Below are 16,324 nucleotides of genomic sequence, written 5' to 3'. Positions count from 1 at the left end.
GTGAGGGGCCCAAGGGCCCCCCTGGCCCCACCCTAGCTCCGCCCTTGCCCACACCACACCATTTTTCCCTCACATAACACTTCCCCTTGATGAAAACACTCTCAACCCAAAAACCTTACTAGCTAATGAACAGTGGATTGCCGGAGATGTTGCATTGCCTCAACTCCACGTCCGAAAACTGCGAAATGAGCGTGCTCGAGCGCCAGCGCTCCCGCCTCAACTGGCAGCAGCAGGAACACCTCAGCCACCACCACCCAATACCTTACTTCAATGGGAATGACCACCTCTCCTACTCAGGCTTCCACGGCGATCAAGCCCTCTCCGATCTCGTGCTCAACGGCGGCGCCATGAAGCCAGACCCCGGTGTCGAGCACGATGACTTCCGCCGCTTCATGAATTATGGGAGTGGCACACTATAATTCTCAAATGGCTCGTTTAATTCTCAAAGATGACAAGCAAGCAAGCAAGCAACAAACACTATAATTTAAAAGGGCCTTATTACCTTATCAGCTCCATCTCCTATTCTTTTCTTCCCAAAATTCAGTGGTTCCTTTGCAGATCCTGTCATCAATATTTAAAAACTTAATTGAGTGAGCGCTCAGACACACACAACCAATAAATAATACTACTACGACGGATAACAATCCGAACAAGCATCCACACTAAACATGAAACAAAAACAAATCTGAAAGGATAAGTTACAAGTTTCACAGGTAAAATTATGTAAACATATGTAAACTCTCCACTTTCACTTTTCCTCATTTTACTCTATTTTTAGTAGCCTAGGTTACAGTCCAAGGAGTTATGAATCAAGCTTTTTCATTTTTCATTAGGTTTTCTCTAATTAAATTAACTGTCAATTAAGGTTCAATGAAATATTAATTTGGAGATCATTGAACTATCATCCATAACCAAATTCGAATAATCTGAGACCTTTTATAATTAATTATTTTTAGTGTTAAAAATTTATTATATGGAGTCGTAATTAACTAAGCATTCGTACCTTATTAATCAAATATTGTGTTAAGTGAACGATGAATAGAGTAAAAGAGATGAAAAGTGGATAAAATATGATAGATTATTATATTTAAGAAAAAATAAAAATGACCTAATTATCTTTCAACTTTTCAAAATAGAAAAATGACTCACACCTAACAACGAACGGAGAGAGTGTCAATTAATACATTTTAACAAAACATGGTCTAATTCAAAATCCTTATATATTGTATTGAAATAAATTCAAGTCAATAATTTTACCAATGAACACTTCTGGTAAATTTACAAGCGAACATATATATATTCGGCCAAAACTCCGCTACTCTGCTAAAATCGGCGGACGCATTCCCTATAAAATTCCGCAGGTAAAACGCGCATTACATTGTATACTTGTAGTGATATTTTTATTATTTAATGATATTTTATATTTTTATAGAGCAAAGAAAGAAAATCTATGTTGCAACGGGGTGCACATAGAATTTGGATTGGGTAAAAAAAAAAGTTGTGTGATTTTGAGTGGCCCTAAATTGATATTCTTATCACTACTATACCACGTTTTCATCCTTTCATATAGATTGAATTTGTCAATTTGTTTGTTTTTTTCAGTAATGAATCGTACACTGTCAGATATGAGATGTATTTTTTAAAGAAGACAAATAGCGTATTAAATGCGCTTACATTTATAAATTAAAGTTGTTTGCATTGTTTATGAAATAATTGAGGCATTATTATCCTCTTCTTTGGCTCACAACAAGCAAAGAGGACCACCTCTCCTAATCCAATGGAGAGCATTGCACGAGTTTGTAGGTATTCCCATTGATTTGATCTCTAAAGTCATGTCACTTTTTGGAGTATTTATTTTGTTTCCAATTATCACAAAGAAAAAACAAAATTAAGAATATTCACATTCAGTGAAATTAATTACGACAAAATTAAGAATATTCACATTCAGTGAAATTAATTACGTATAAATACTAAAATAAAAATGAAAGCGATCGTTTGACGTTTCATGTAATTGGTTACTGTTTTCTAAACATGTCTGTTCTAGTAGTACATACTCCATCCCCCTCCGTCCCACATAATTTTACCCACTTTGACCCGGCACGAATTTTAAAAAATTTAATGGAAAGTGAGCCGAAAAAGTTGGTGGGATGTGGGTCCTACTTTTAAAGTATTAGTTTTATAATAAAATGTGAGTAGGAATGAGTTAGTGGAATATGAGGTCCACTACCAAAAATGGTAAAAGTGAAAGTGTGTAAAATTATGTGGGACGGCTCAAAATGGAATACTGGGTAAAATTATGCGGGACGGAGGGAATGTATAGTTACTTAAAATGAGTTATTATATTATTATAAAATGAGCAGTACCCTCTCAAACGTGTGAGTACTGTGACACAATATATATGTGGGACACAATATATATGTGGAAGGTAAAGAACACTACAAAATGAGTCATTATATTCAAACCATGATTATTGATTTGTGGTAGAATTCTTGATAGACAATTGATCAAGCTAGAACAATAAACACTGACTCAAGATTTATGTGGTTCGATCGAGATTGATCTACATCCAGACAAAGAAACCAATTATATTATTCAAAATCCAATCAGCAATACAAGATACAAAATGAGTACCTACAAAATAGATAATTGAACTCATAAAACTCTCAAGTCTATCTGCAAACTTGAAGTTTCCATGATCATCTCTTCTATCTCTCTTTGTTAGAATCAAACTCTATTTTCAGGTTTTAATCTTATCCATGGTTGTCTAAATCCTCTATTTTGATTGTTACTTAGAAAATTTGAAGTTAGAGAATCATTTTAGATGTTAGAATTTGATTTGCTTTACTACTTTTGGTGTTGCATGTAGTGCACTTTTAATTTAGCCTTTTAGTAATTAGTTATGGATATTGTCTGTCACACTCGAACCACTCTAACACTCTATATTTATAATAAACAAATATCACTTCAAATAAAGTAATTAATTATTCACATGCATGTGCCATTTTGTTCAAATTATTATTCTGTGACAAATCAAGCTTGATATCTGTCCGAGATTTTTAATATGTCAATATGATTAACCCGAAGGTATATGCATATGCCTTTTTGTTCAAATTATTATTCTGTGACAAATCAAGCCTGATATCTGTCCGAAATTTTCAATATGCCAATATGATTAACCCGAAGGTCCCAATATGATTCGATCCATAGGTCCTAATATGATTTGACCCGAAGATCTCACTATGATTGGACCCATATATCCCACTATGATACGACCCGTAGATCCCACTATGATTTGATCCGAAGGTCCCACTATGATTCGACCTGTAGGTCCAATATCATTTGACCCGAAGATTCCAATATGTCGACTGTAATTTTAAGATCTAGATCAAGACCGTCACATATCCTTTTTAGTCCAATGAATCAAAATAACTCCAATACCATATGCAAATCATATCTATTACACCAATATATCACATATTCATATCATATTCCACTAAATAATTCTATATAATATGCCATTAATATATTTATTACACCAAACATATACCCCTTCCATCACCATCACCATCACCATCAATCACATATCATATCAGTATCAAATCGTATAATTCAATTATTCACTTAACTTAACACATAACAATTAACCATATAACACATGTAAAATTATAAACGTGATTTATACACACTTAATTATAACAAGTAATTTAACCGAACTCTAGATTCCTCTTCCCGTTCTACGCCCCTAGATCCAAATTTTCTTTTCTTCTGCCTGCTCGTCGAGCCTTCTTCTATATTTCATTTTTTCCTTTCGAACTCATTTCTCTCCCTCATTTATCAATGCTTCCTTTTTTATCTAACGTTATTATTTTAATTTATTCCCCTTCTCATTTTCTATTACCATCCATGTAATAAAAATGATTCATCCATTCATACTACACACGTCAATTTGCAAGAGATGAAATTGCCATCTCCTCGTTTTCTCTTACACGTGTCCTCATTTCAAACCACTTAACCAACTTAAATAATATTATTACATAACTTACTTTATAAAAAGGAAATCAAGCTCACATATGTAAAAATATATTATCTAGTAAAATAATAATGGATCTACTAAAATAGTAGTAATAGACAAAAAGTCGTTACACATACACAAAAGCATGTATATATTTTAATTATACTTTCATTAATTAAATTTCTAAAATAGTGTATACATGCGTAGTTTAACTATTACTGAATTATGAAAATTTATTTAATATCATTGCCTAATAAATTCCATGTCCATAATATTAATAGACAAAATAATAGTATACAAAAATATAAAAAGATACACAGACTTTGGTCAAGAATTTTACATTGTCCCTTATTCCTCTTATTTGCTTAGGTTTAAATTATATAATATAGTTCGAATTATCATTCCATGTGGTGTGTGTGTCTAAATCACTAAAAAAATTTCTTGAAAAAAATGGAGTACTATTTCTTAATCGTAGTTATTGGATGGAGAATAACTATCAAAATTTAGGACTGGACATGCGATTTAATACGTGTAAATAACAAACTCTCGAATCAGGGACCAAGCTTGTGTATATTTAGATGGGGCAAATACCTCACCTCAATTTTTCAGGAATTCACACTAATTTGCCCCTTAAAATAGATTCCGCCCGTCACCATTACAATTTCTAAAATAGGCTTAGAAAGTAGAAATGACCTACAAAATTTGCCCTCTCCCTCCCCCAAAATCCAAAATTTTTCTTTTGTTATTAAAATAGTATATTATACTTTTTACATTTTTATACTTCCTCTGTCCACAAAAAATAGGGCACTTTATGAATGACACAGATTTTAATGTAGAATTTGTAAAGTAAGAGAAAAGAGAAAAAAAATAAGAGAGAAATAGTGTTAGTGGAATGTAAGGTCCATATTATTAGTAAGAGAGAAGTTGTTGAAAACTTTCCTTTTTTGAATGTGCTCTATTTTTCGTGGACAATCAAAAACGGAAAAAATGTGCTCTATTTTTCGTGGACAAAAGTACTACTCCCTCCGTCCCACTTTCGGAGTCCCGGTTGAGTTCGGCACGAGTATTAAGAAATGTAAAGGAAAGTTGGTGAAAAAAGATAGTGGAATGTGGGTCCTATTTTTTTATACTACCTTCGTTCCCTCATAGTTGAGGCAGAACTTTTCGGCACGGAGTTTATAAAATGAATGTTGAGTGTGTTAAATAAATAGATAAAAAAATAAGAAAGATAAAAAGGTAGAGAGATAAAGTAAAAAGTGAATAAAGTAAAGAGAATAAAGTAAGAGAGAGTAAAGTAAGAAAGAGGAAAAAATTACTATAAATGGAAATGACTCAACTATGATGGAACTTCCCGAAATGGAAAAATGACTCAACTATGAAGGAAAGGAGGGAGTATTAATTTTATAATAAAATGTGAGTGGAAAAAGATTAGTGGAATGTGAGGCCTAATACCATTTATGGAATAATACACCCAAAAATAGTAAATCGGGACTCCTAAAGTGAGATGGAGAGAATATTTATTTGTATATTTTAAATATTTTTATCCTTCCGACTCTAATTTTCTGATTCCATCCCTTTCTCGAATAGACATTATGTTTGCATGTGCGTGCGTGTGATGTAGAGGTGGGCGCACACTGTTGTGGTGTTGTCCTCACTCCTCACAACTCTATTCATCCAAATTTTTATTGATATTTTTGGTTACAAACCCAAGGAGTTATGAATCAAGCTTTTTCATTTTTCATTCATCCAAATTTTTATAGATATTTTAGGTTACAAACCCAAGGAATTATGAATCAAGCTTTTTCATTTTTCATTAGGCTTTCTCTAATTAAATTATTAACTTTCTAATTTAATTAAGGCTGAAAGGAATATTAATTAGGAGAGATTATATATTGAACTATCATCCATAACCAAATTATAAATACTTTTTATGGAGTAATAATTAATCAAAGCATGTTGTTGATTTGTATCAATTAATAAATTTTAACAAGACTTAGTCTAGTTTAAAATGAAATAAATTCAAGTTAGTAATTTTAGCTAATGTCCGAGGCATCCAAATTAATTTGTCGAAGATCTGCCGGTAAATTTACTAGGGACATTCTGCCAGAAAACTGTTATTATTGGCAAATGGCAGACGTTTCTATAACTATATTAAAGACAAGTTTTGGCCTTTGAAATATTTATAAATTTCATGTTTTAACAATTGTAGTCACATGTGCGGTTACATAACCTCTAACCACCAAGCACATCATTTTAGTGTAGAGAAATAATTAGTTGATAATTTCACTTTAGTCGGCAATTATAAAATTAATGGCAAAGAGAAATTAACAGTTATATCACGAGTGAAATCTAATACATAACCTAATCAATGAGTTGGCAATTGTAAATTAATGGCATTCATAATCTAATCACGTTGGAAATTTATTCAAAAACCACTATATACTTTTTTTCAATAATGCTCATGACTGTGCATTTATTTTAGTAATAATTTCATAGGTCATAGGGAACAAAATTCTTTGTTATTTGTAACTCCAAAAATAGGTGGACTTCTCAATACTCTATGTCTATAAATATATAGCATGTGTAAGATTATAATCTACTTCTTTATTGTCTTCCCTTATTGAATTAATTTTCCAGCAAAACTAATTAGTATTTATTGAAAATATGGAATTCACCTTCCTAAACGATCTACATCCTAGCAATACTTTGTCATCATGTGATATGGGTGTCGTTTCTAATCTTATTACGTTTTTTAGTTTTTTTATATAGAACCATTAATTGTTTATTTTTTCCATGCAAGGTACTATGATTCAAGGCATATTTCTCGCAATTTACAAATAAGTTTCGTGACTCACGAAACTAAGGAAGGTTCAATTGTTACTATTTGTCATTTTTTGGTAAGAAGAAGTAGAATACATATTCCTATTTCAGATCATGAATTCAAAATTATTATGTGCTCCAAAACACGGATAGCTGAAGTCATCGTTCCCACATTTCCAAGATTTATTGTTCGAGACAATTGATCTAATCAAGCATATAAAAAATAGGGTACATTATTAGTACTGCTTTTGCAATTACATTATTATTGTTATTGTTATTATTATTTGTGTATTAACATTGACTCGTATTCTATTTTTTTAGGTATAATTGGTGTGATTATTGACCCCGACAAGGTCATTTCACAATTTAATTCTCGATCGTGAAGGATTGAAAATTTTAGTTTGTAATAAAGATGGTGATGGTACTTGTGATTTTTTAGTTAATGTTGTTTACAAAGAAATTTTGCAAAATGGATAAAATATGGAATATTAAATTATAATTGTGTTAACTTTTGTTAATGTTTGATTTTGTTTATGTTTTTTTTGTGTAATTAACTAATTTTTTTTATATTGTCATGTTAATTGTTTATATTTTTCATAATGTGCTTGTTTACTATATAAATGTTAATATGTTTCAATTAAATATGTTCAGAACTTAAAATACAACGAGAGAAATAAAATGAGTCGTGCAACAGTGGTGTGACACTAGTTCCCTATAAAATTCCACAGGTAAAACACGCAATACTTTATTTATAGTGATATTTTTGTTATTTAATGATATTTTGGATAGAATTTGGATTGAGCTGTCTGGCGTTTTCGTTAACTAAATACTCCTAAAGAAAAGTCGTGTGATTTCAAGTGGCCCTAAAATTGATATTCTTATCACTATCACTCTTGTCTTCTTTGGCTCACAACAAGACGCAAGGACCACCTCTCCAAAGTTCAAATAATTGGGATATGTCACTCTTGGGCATCCCATGTACAAAAAATTTACTCCTTTTTATAGATGAAATTAAGAATATTCACATTCAGTATGTAATTGGTTTTTTTTTTTTCCTAATCATGATTAACATAAAGTATACTAGTACGTAGAGCCTGAGGCATCATATGTGGAAAGGATAGAATTATAAAATTAGTCATTATATTCAAACCTTAAATGTTGATTTATGGTAGCATTCCAACCTCACAAAAATAATTAATATTTGGATACGCGAGGTTTATGGTAGAATTAAAACCTTAACTGAGCCTAGAGATATGCAACCTAGCAGTTCAAGATTCAGGATCTTGATTAGATGGGTTAGAAACAACTAAACTTATTTATTAAATATATAAATAAATTTGGATAATACTTAAAAATAGTTAACTAAACTTTAAATAATGTTAACTATTTTTGACTTATTTATTTATATTTTGTAGAAAACATTAAATTATATATATAAATTTAGATAATGCTTAAAAATGAAAAAGGAAAAAATATCTACGTATAGATTGTTGCCTTTTTTGAGACATGAAGGTGGTAGGATTTGATATTTGAATGGAATGATAATATTGTGTATCATTGCTGAGTTGTGATATGATTCAAAATTTGATGCTGAAGTAATTCTATCTAGAAATCTGCATAGAAACTTGATGTTTTTAGAATTAAAGTAAGCATATAATTATATCTGCTCAATGGTTTTGTATCATAGTTCATTTATTTTTTTTGGATGGAGATATTAGTATATATTCCTCCCTATAAGTCATTTTTGGATGGAGATATTAGTATATATTCCTCCCTATAAGTCATATTCCTTCTTAAATTGTCTCAAGATTTAGTCACTTCTTTTTTTGATAGAAAACATTATCCACTCTCATACTTAATTTTCGCCACTTTAACCTTTAACATATCAATTTCTTAATTCTCGTACCCCAAAGAAATGTCTCAGCTAGCTTAAAACAGAGCCTTTTTTTGTGGACGTAAGTATCAAGAACAAAGTTCATGTATTTTTCTGTGAAAAAACTAATCGATCAAGTTGGTGTACCCAAAAAAAAATTTAAAACAACAAACAGGAAACCATTTGTCACAGGTTTTCTGAACTAATAAAAAGTTGTGTTCCTTGCCCATAAAAAGGCAAACTATAAACAAGAACAAAAATCATAGTTAAACTTTTAAGTAGTATCGACTTTTACCAATTTCTATCATAATTTATCTCATCGCAAATTGCAAGTTACTACTATTCTCCTGCCATCATCTGCAAAAAATAGCAAAATCCATAAATGCAGAACGTTGAGAAACAAGAATATCATCCAATGGGAAAACCGTGACAAGAGTTATTACCTTGAAAATTTCCCCAAACATTCCTCCCGGCATGGAATTTCTACGTCGTACTCCATAGAACTTCTCCGCGATTTCATCCAGCAGCTGATCCACGATGCCACAGCAGAAAAGTAAGATAAACCGTTGGGAAAATTTTACGAGGGTAAAGGATGGTTAAAAGATTGCGACTGGAAATAGTATACTTCGTTAAAGAGAGGCTCCCTGCTTATACTTTGCCTGTAACGATCAACCAACATATTGAAGAGAGGCAAAGCGTCTCTCTGCAACCTGCATTACACATGTAGAAAGAAGGATTAACAATGTCTGTTTGGTCATACTTATCGATTATTATTACATATAGTACACAAATATGGAATGATGTGCACTCAAGAATGAGAGAGAAAATTAATCCAACTTACGTTTCTAGAAGAAAATTGGTGAACTGCATTAGATCAGATTGAGGAAAATTGACTCCTTCAGATTGTTGCACTTGCTTCTTAATCTCATCCATAAGGATAATAGCATCTCTGAGATTACCTTGAGCTAAGTACCTAAGTTAAAAAGAGATCGTTTACTATACACAATTAGAGTACTATGAAACTCATAAGAAAAATAGATATCGACAAGGTCTCAAGTAACCAACGGGAAGCAAAAGCCTGGAACATTCTACAATATTGATGCATCAATTGGGAGCATAAATCATACACTTAGAACAATTTATAATATAGTACATGATTTATAATATATGGGCAGAATGAACTCATGACAACAGTTGATCGCCACTTCGAGTAAATAAGGTTTTTAGGCACATTAAGAAGCAAATGAGAGGTTGCTGACTAAGAATTCAAACCATATATCCTAGAAGATGCACTTCTCATATTTCTTTTCAAAGGATTGCGAGAGTACAACTCTTAATAGTAACTGTTTAACTTTAAACATATTTATCATTCAAAAACTGCTTACATCAGAACTGCACGTGCAACAGCAAGATCGTCTTCACCAGGATAGCACTGCATTCAGAAGTTCCCAAATAAGGACTATATAATAGATAGATAAGCCATTTGTGAGAGATTAGAATTCAGAGCAAGGACAGACCTTGCCCATGAAATTGACTAGAGTTAGAGCAAACTTCTTTGGATTCTTCCCTCGAACAAAATGATACGTTACTTTGGACATATCCTGTATCAATGAACAATATATCACACACACCATGCAGTTCCAGGGTGGTATTTGCTTTTGCAATTGGGCATGTCTTGAAGTATACTTTTTCATTAAATTCATCACAAAGTAGAAAGAGGCTGAAATGGGGGTGTTTAGAAACACCGTTTTAAAAATGAGTAGCTTAACAGATAGTTTGAAAGATCATGGAAACCAGTGTCAAAAAGTAACATCTTTTTCTCTAAAAGTACGATTACTAAAACAATAGTTACCAACTCAGGCGATTCTGTGTATAGGTAGTCAGCTAGCATGTCATGAATTTCAGGAGATCCATTCCTCTGACCTCCAAATTCTGTAGACCACCTGTTCAGAAGAGAATAAATTTATCAGTACATCCTGATCCTCGGCCAAATAATAATAAGAAAATACACTGGAGAGAGAACAAATCCAATAGTTATATGCCTTGATATCCAAGCCATAACAATGGTCTACCAGAAAGGCATAAACTACCAAGTACAGTACATGAGTTCTTAACAAGATATTAGGTGCGCTAAGAAGTAGGAACCCCTTCATAGAATGCATAAAAGAAAAACTGATTTCTCACTTGATAGCAGCTCTCAAGAATGATGAGCAACCCTCAGCACGTGTTTTTGCAGCTCCTAGAGCTTCAGTGAGTTGCTGCATATCAGCATCATCTGCTAGGTCCAAATTTTGCGGCACAGATATTCGTGGAAACTTCTTGTAAATTTGCCTGATACGATCTGCAACACACTATCGGATTCTACGTAATGTATAAAACCAAAAAACAAAGTAGAAAATAAAAGAAAGTTCACAACTCAATCTGATAAGAACTAATCACCAAACACAAAGGAGTAAGTCATCTATTTCATCAAAGTAAAGAAGAACTATTCAAGTATCTGGACTGATCTCCAAGCAGTAGGGGTGGCGAAACGGGTAACCCGCGGGTACCCGCACCCGACATGTCGGGTACCCGTACCCGATTTCGACTAAATTTGTAGTCCCAATACCCGCCCCGCAACGAAACGGGATTACCCGATACCCGTGTCGGGTATCCCGTACCCGACATTGCGGGTACCCGTACCCGACCCGAAATCGGTGCTTTTAACTTTAATTGTGCAGAAAGTGCTTCAAACCAAAAATATGAGTTCATAAAACTAATTTTACATTTATGCTTTATCATCTATGCAAGTCATCTACTATTGCAATTTTATACAAGTGAATGAATTTTGGATTGTTGTTGTCTTGCTGACTTGCTACACTATGATTTAAGTTTTTTGTTTTTTTTATTTATTTATTCTTCAATCTTCAATTCTTCATGCAAAAATTTCAATTGTGAACTATTTAAAATGAGGTCATTTCTAATATCTCTCTTGAAAAAGTGAAAATAATCAAAATATTATCAGAGTACGTATGCATCATATTTCCAAAGACGGGTATAAACGGGACTAACGGGTATACCCGTGCGGGTAGCGGGTATACCCGCTACCCGCAAAATTCTAAAATACACTACCCAATCCCGCCCCGTTTCCCGTTATCGTCGGGTAGCGGGTACCCGATACCCGCCGGGTACCGGGTCGAAATGGGAATTACCCGATACCCGCTACCCATTTTGCCACCCCTACCAAGCAGTCATTCAAATAATTAATTTACAGCTTAAAGTCCCTCTTTTACAGACATTCTTTATAGAAGACCATAAGCCTTCATCCTGTTTTGAAGGTCCAATTCCCTCATCAACCAAAGCTACTGAGTCATTCATATGTTATGCTTCCTAGAGAATCAGGCAATCACTTATAACAAATCTCCTCTTCCAGATGGAGATTGACTGGATTGGCATCAGTAAATCAAATGGATCAAGGTTTCGGTGTTAAAAAATTTATTGACACTGTCAACTTTGCGAGTAATAAGAAAATGTACATAACTCTATTCACCCCATTTCATTTTCCTTTGACTTGTTGGATATAAATATTTTCCATGAAAATACTTTAAGTGATACTGTTAATGGATAAGTAAATACAGATTTATCAAGATATTCCAGACTAGCTTAATTTTTGGCAACAAACGCTTCAGTAATTGATCACAATAACTAATGTCAGTGTCTAAATTGTGCATAAAGTGATTGCCAAAGTGCTCTGCCAGCAAAAACTAGCGTTCAGTTCTTAAAGAAGCTAGGAATGTGTATGTGTAAGTTTGTATCAATAAAGGAGATGTATTCCCAATAAAATCTTAAATTGATAGCACGACATCACAAACTGGGGTTCTTTTATCCATGCCATAATGTCAATAAAAACTAAAAAAAGAAAAGGAAATAATGATGGAAACAATAAGAAACCATTCTGATGGAACTGACCAAGTGTGTCATCATCATAAGCGATCTTTCCTTTAACAAGATTCTCCACAAACAAGACAGCAAGCTCAGTACCACATGTAACCTGAATCAGTGTGAAATGTAAATATAATTCATCAACAACACTTCTTAAGAGAATATAGGAAATTATATTTCGTCAGATCTCTTTTGAAAATAGAGAAGAAATGCAAGTTGGGGTCTCCAAGCTAAAAAAATTTCCACCTTGCCATCTGGAAGTTCGTCATAGTACCGAATAGTTTAAGCATTAATTATTATCACTTATTGTATGATTTGTATCTTGTGTCAAAATCATTATTCCTTAAAAATGTTATCTGGGTAATTTATGAGAGGATTTTACAAAGGATTAACATAGTGATACACATCAAGAGCTGAAAGTCTAGAGGTCTATCTTCAATTGTTAGAATTCTAGAATTCAATCTTTAATTATTGAAGTCAATAACTCTTCCTTTTAACACTATCTTTATTTCCTTAAGTCTTTTGAGAGTCCAATAAATAAGTCCCTTGAGATTTAAGAGGGTAGTGGAACCTTCAGTTTAGATTAAGCATAGCATTTTACTGCCTCATTAGATAAATTGGCCTCATAAGAGGATTGTTTATCAATATCTAATCCATATTACATTTTATTTGAGTTTAGCCAATATCATCCATCTCCAGTCGCATCTTTTCTCTAACAAATTGGTGTAGTAAACGTGGAAAGAAATGACAACACGGATGAAAGCTCATGTTGAGGTGTTAGAGAAAGCAATCGAGGAACATGGCAGAAACAGAAGAGCAATCAGATCAAGGTTTATAACAGAATTCAAACTACTCCTTGCTATTTTGAGAATTGAGAGGGATGTTGAATCTTGAGTTTAGTTTACGAACGATAATTTACCGTAGAGCCTTCTAAGAGAGTTTTTATCAATATCTATTCCAGATTCCACTTCATTTTAGTTCAGTCAATACCATCCACTTCTTTTCTCTAACACATAGACGCACATTAAAACATTAGAAAGAATCATGAAGATCAGCTAAATGCTAACAGAATATGAGAAAAATATTACAGGGACACAAATCTGACCTGTCCATTTGCTAATTGTAAGCAAGCCCCTGAGTGAAAAATATCCAAGGCTTCTAAGTACCTGTCAGCCGAAGCATACCTGCAGTCATTGCCAATCAAAAGAAACAAGATTAACTTCTATAGTTCTATCATCACGGCTAAAGGTGTTGACATTGGCAGGACTTGACTGTAAGTCACAAACATAAAAAAATGCGTTCCCAGAGTGCCCAAACACCATCACATCTGCTCAAAACCATATTAGTATGTATTCAGTTGATATTTAGAATCACACCTGGAACCAAGAGACTTATACATTTGTTGAGCGCCATAGAAGTTGCCTTCCTCTACAACTTTCTTAATCTTCTCAATAGTCTGCAATTCAGAGCTAAGAAATATAAGAACCGGAAAAGAAGAACAGAATCAAACAACTTATAACTTGTTTACAAGCTATTCAGATGCACAGCAGTACAGCACCATACATGTTGGGAAGATGAAAGTATTGGAAATAAATATACAGTATAGCTACCACATTATAACTACATAAGCACATAACTCTTTTATTGATACGGAGATAAGGGGAATAATTTTAAGAGGCCCACCTCTTCAGCTGGTGCAAGTGTGATACGTCTAGTCCTTTCTCGTGACATGCTCTTCTATGTACTTTACCAGCAAAAAAGAAATAGAGGAAAGAACAAATCTTTTTTACTTCAGAATCAGCCCTGAAGCATTGCAAATATGACTCATTAATGTAAAACTTCACCTTTCAACCCGGCACAAGACCATGTTAAAAAAAACACTCACAAAATTGACATTAACATAACTTCACCAGCACGTGATATCGATTCACAACCGGGAACAGTAAGAATCTCTTCGAAATTGACAATTAAGGAAAAAAATTTATTACACCTCTTAGCCTCTACCAATCTCAGTCATTAGTGCTGATTGGATGAGAAGATCTTAATGTGCATAGGATCCATGGAATCAATTACCAAGAGATACTTATAAGAAAATGCGAAAATCACAATTCCTAGCTCATTCTACAACAATTCGGAGAGGGCTAGTTGAATTGATATCTGCAAATTTCCTTACAAAGAACTAGCAACCTACTCCACTCTACAATCCAGACGGGAAATATGTTCCGCCATCAAATAATATTGCATCTATCAAAATTAAAAGGCATATATGACATAGTTACACACGATTATTGCCCCAGAGATGATAAATTTTTGTGTCAATGTGAAGAAACGATTAAATTGAATCAGGAAAAAGTAATTACGTAATTTCGAGCTAGGGTTTCGACGGAATACAGCGGACCGATTAGAAGCGCAAGAGGGAGAGTAGCGGCACGGTGGCGAAGCAGGCGGAAGACGGAGATGGGAGGAAGAGGATCTCGGATGGGATTAAGAGGGAAATGCGGTGAACAAGACGAGACAAATGTTGAATTGTTTTTCTGCTGTTTTCCTCATGTTTTTCTCATCTACTAATTTTTAGTCATCTTTTTCATTTATTTTCTTTATTATTCTTTTTTTTGGTGGGTCTTAAATAAAAATTCTGTAGTGCATCACTAAATTGATCTGGGCCGATGGGCTTTTTACAAATCTGGAAAATCCAAGCCCACATGGTAAGTGGGTTGAATTGAGCTAGGCTATATATAATATATTGTGCGAGCTGAAAAATTATTTTTCAAGCATTTTCTTTCATTTCTCATATGTATACTCCATTTTTCTTTATATTTTTTAGAACTCTATGTCGGATTAAAATGGGGGAAGAAGAGAGTATAATTTAAGTTTTGATTAGATGTCAAAATTTTCTAAAATAATCTTCTCATTTTGCATGTGCTTAAATAATCTTCCTTCTGTTTCAAAGTCCAGCCTGGTGATTATATCTCTTTATCCAAGCTTTGCATTTCTCAATTTACATGTGCATGTTAATATTCTTACCTTAGATAGTCTCTCAATTATGATACCATGTTTCCATACATTTTGAAATGGACATTGTGCTTAATTGAATGGCATTATACTGACATTAAGACGCATTATGTTGATTTGGGAAAACCAACTAAGGTCAAACATGTAATGTACATTTTATACTCACTCCGTCACCAAAGAGTGTGAACTATTTCCTTTTTCGTCTGTCCCTAAAGAGTATGAAGTTTTTAGTTTTGAAAAGTTCAAACTAACATATTACATATTATCGTTACACATCATTTTATTTACAACTTATACCATCACCATTAACACTTATACCATTATAATAATATAGACTCCACTCTCCACTAACATTATTTTCACTACCCTTTCTCCCTCCCTTACTTTTCCTCTTATTTATTAAAACTCATGCCGACCTTACTCTTTGGAGACGGGGTGAGTATATATATTGCCAAACATCAAAACATATAAGGTACTACATTTTATATCTACAGTATACTGCCAAACATCCTGACTATGCCATACTCCTCCTTGATGAAATTTTACACATAGTTACCATCATCATCTTACATTAATGTCATAGTGAATGGAATTAAGAGCTTAATTTAATTTGCCAAAAAGCAAACTGCGAGAATTAATGGTTGATAGGAAGGCTAATTAATGGCTAAAAAGAGTGAGCCTAGAGT

General features: G+C 33.2%; 1 protein-coding gene across 3 annotated transcripts; it reads right to left on the bottom strand.

Moving 5' to 3' along the window:
• Positions 1-8,792: 8,792 nt before the first annotated feature.
• On the bottom strand, positions 8,793-15,192 carry LOC125209016 (protein GET4). 3 transcript variants are annotated; one of them, XM_048108585.1, is made up of 13 exons: positions 14,987-15,192; positions 14,310-14,370; positions 14,003-14,082; positions 13,732-13,810; positions 12,654-12,735; positions 10,890-11,046; positions 10,558-10,648; positions 10,223-10,306; positions 10,091-10,137; positions 9,547-9,678; positions 9,331-9,415; positions 9,149-9,232; positions 8,793-9,062 (listed from the first exon to the last, which is right to left on the bottom strand). In XM_048108585.1, the coding sequence occupies exons 2-13, from the start codon at positions 14,355-14,357 to the stop codon at positions 9,045-9,047; spliced, it is 987 nt and encodes a 328-aa protein (XP_047964542.1). In that variant the 5' UTR covers positions 14,358-14,370; positions 14,987-15,192; the 3' UTR covers positions 8,793-9,044. The 3 variants fall into 3 exon arrangements, with proteins under 3 accessions (XP_047964542.1, XP_047964541.1, XP_047964543.1); XM_048108584.1 differs by having other exon boundaries at positions 14,310-14,429; positions 14,987-15,191; XM_048108586.1 differs by lacking the exons at positions 14,310-14,370; positions 14,987-15,192 and having other exon boundaries at positions 10,890-11,056; positions 14,003-14,059.
• Positions 15,193-16,324: the final 1,132 nt, after the last annotated feature.

This window comes from Salvia hispanica, chromosome 3 (assembly GCF_023119035.1).
Source record: "Salvia hispanica cultivar TCC Black 2014 chromosome 3, UniMelb_Shisp_WGS_1.0, whole genome shotgun sequence".
NCBI classification, from domain to species: Eukaryota; Viridiplantae; Streptophyta; class Magnoliopsida; order Lamiales; family Lamiaceae; genus Salvia; species Salvia hispanica.
This window is presented reverse-complemented; position numbering and strand designations above follow the sequence as displayed.

Bases quoted from the DNA above. Each gene is read 5' to 3' on its own strand.
- LOC125209016 (XM_048108585.1), bottom strand. From the start codon at position 14,357: ATGTCACGAGAAAGGACTAGACGTATCACACTTGCACCAGCTGAAGAG. The intron at 10,307-10,557 runs GTAACTATTGTT...TCATTGATACAG, and splicing joins ACACAGAATCGCCTGAGTTG to GATATGTCCAAAGTAACGTA. The intron at 9,416-9,546 runs GTAAGTTGGATT...TGTGTAATGCAG, and splicing joins ACCAATTTTCTTCTAGAAAC to GTTGCAGAGAGACGCTTTGC.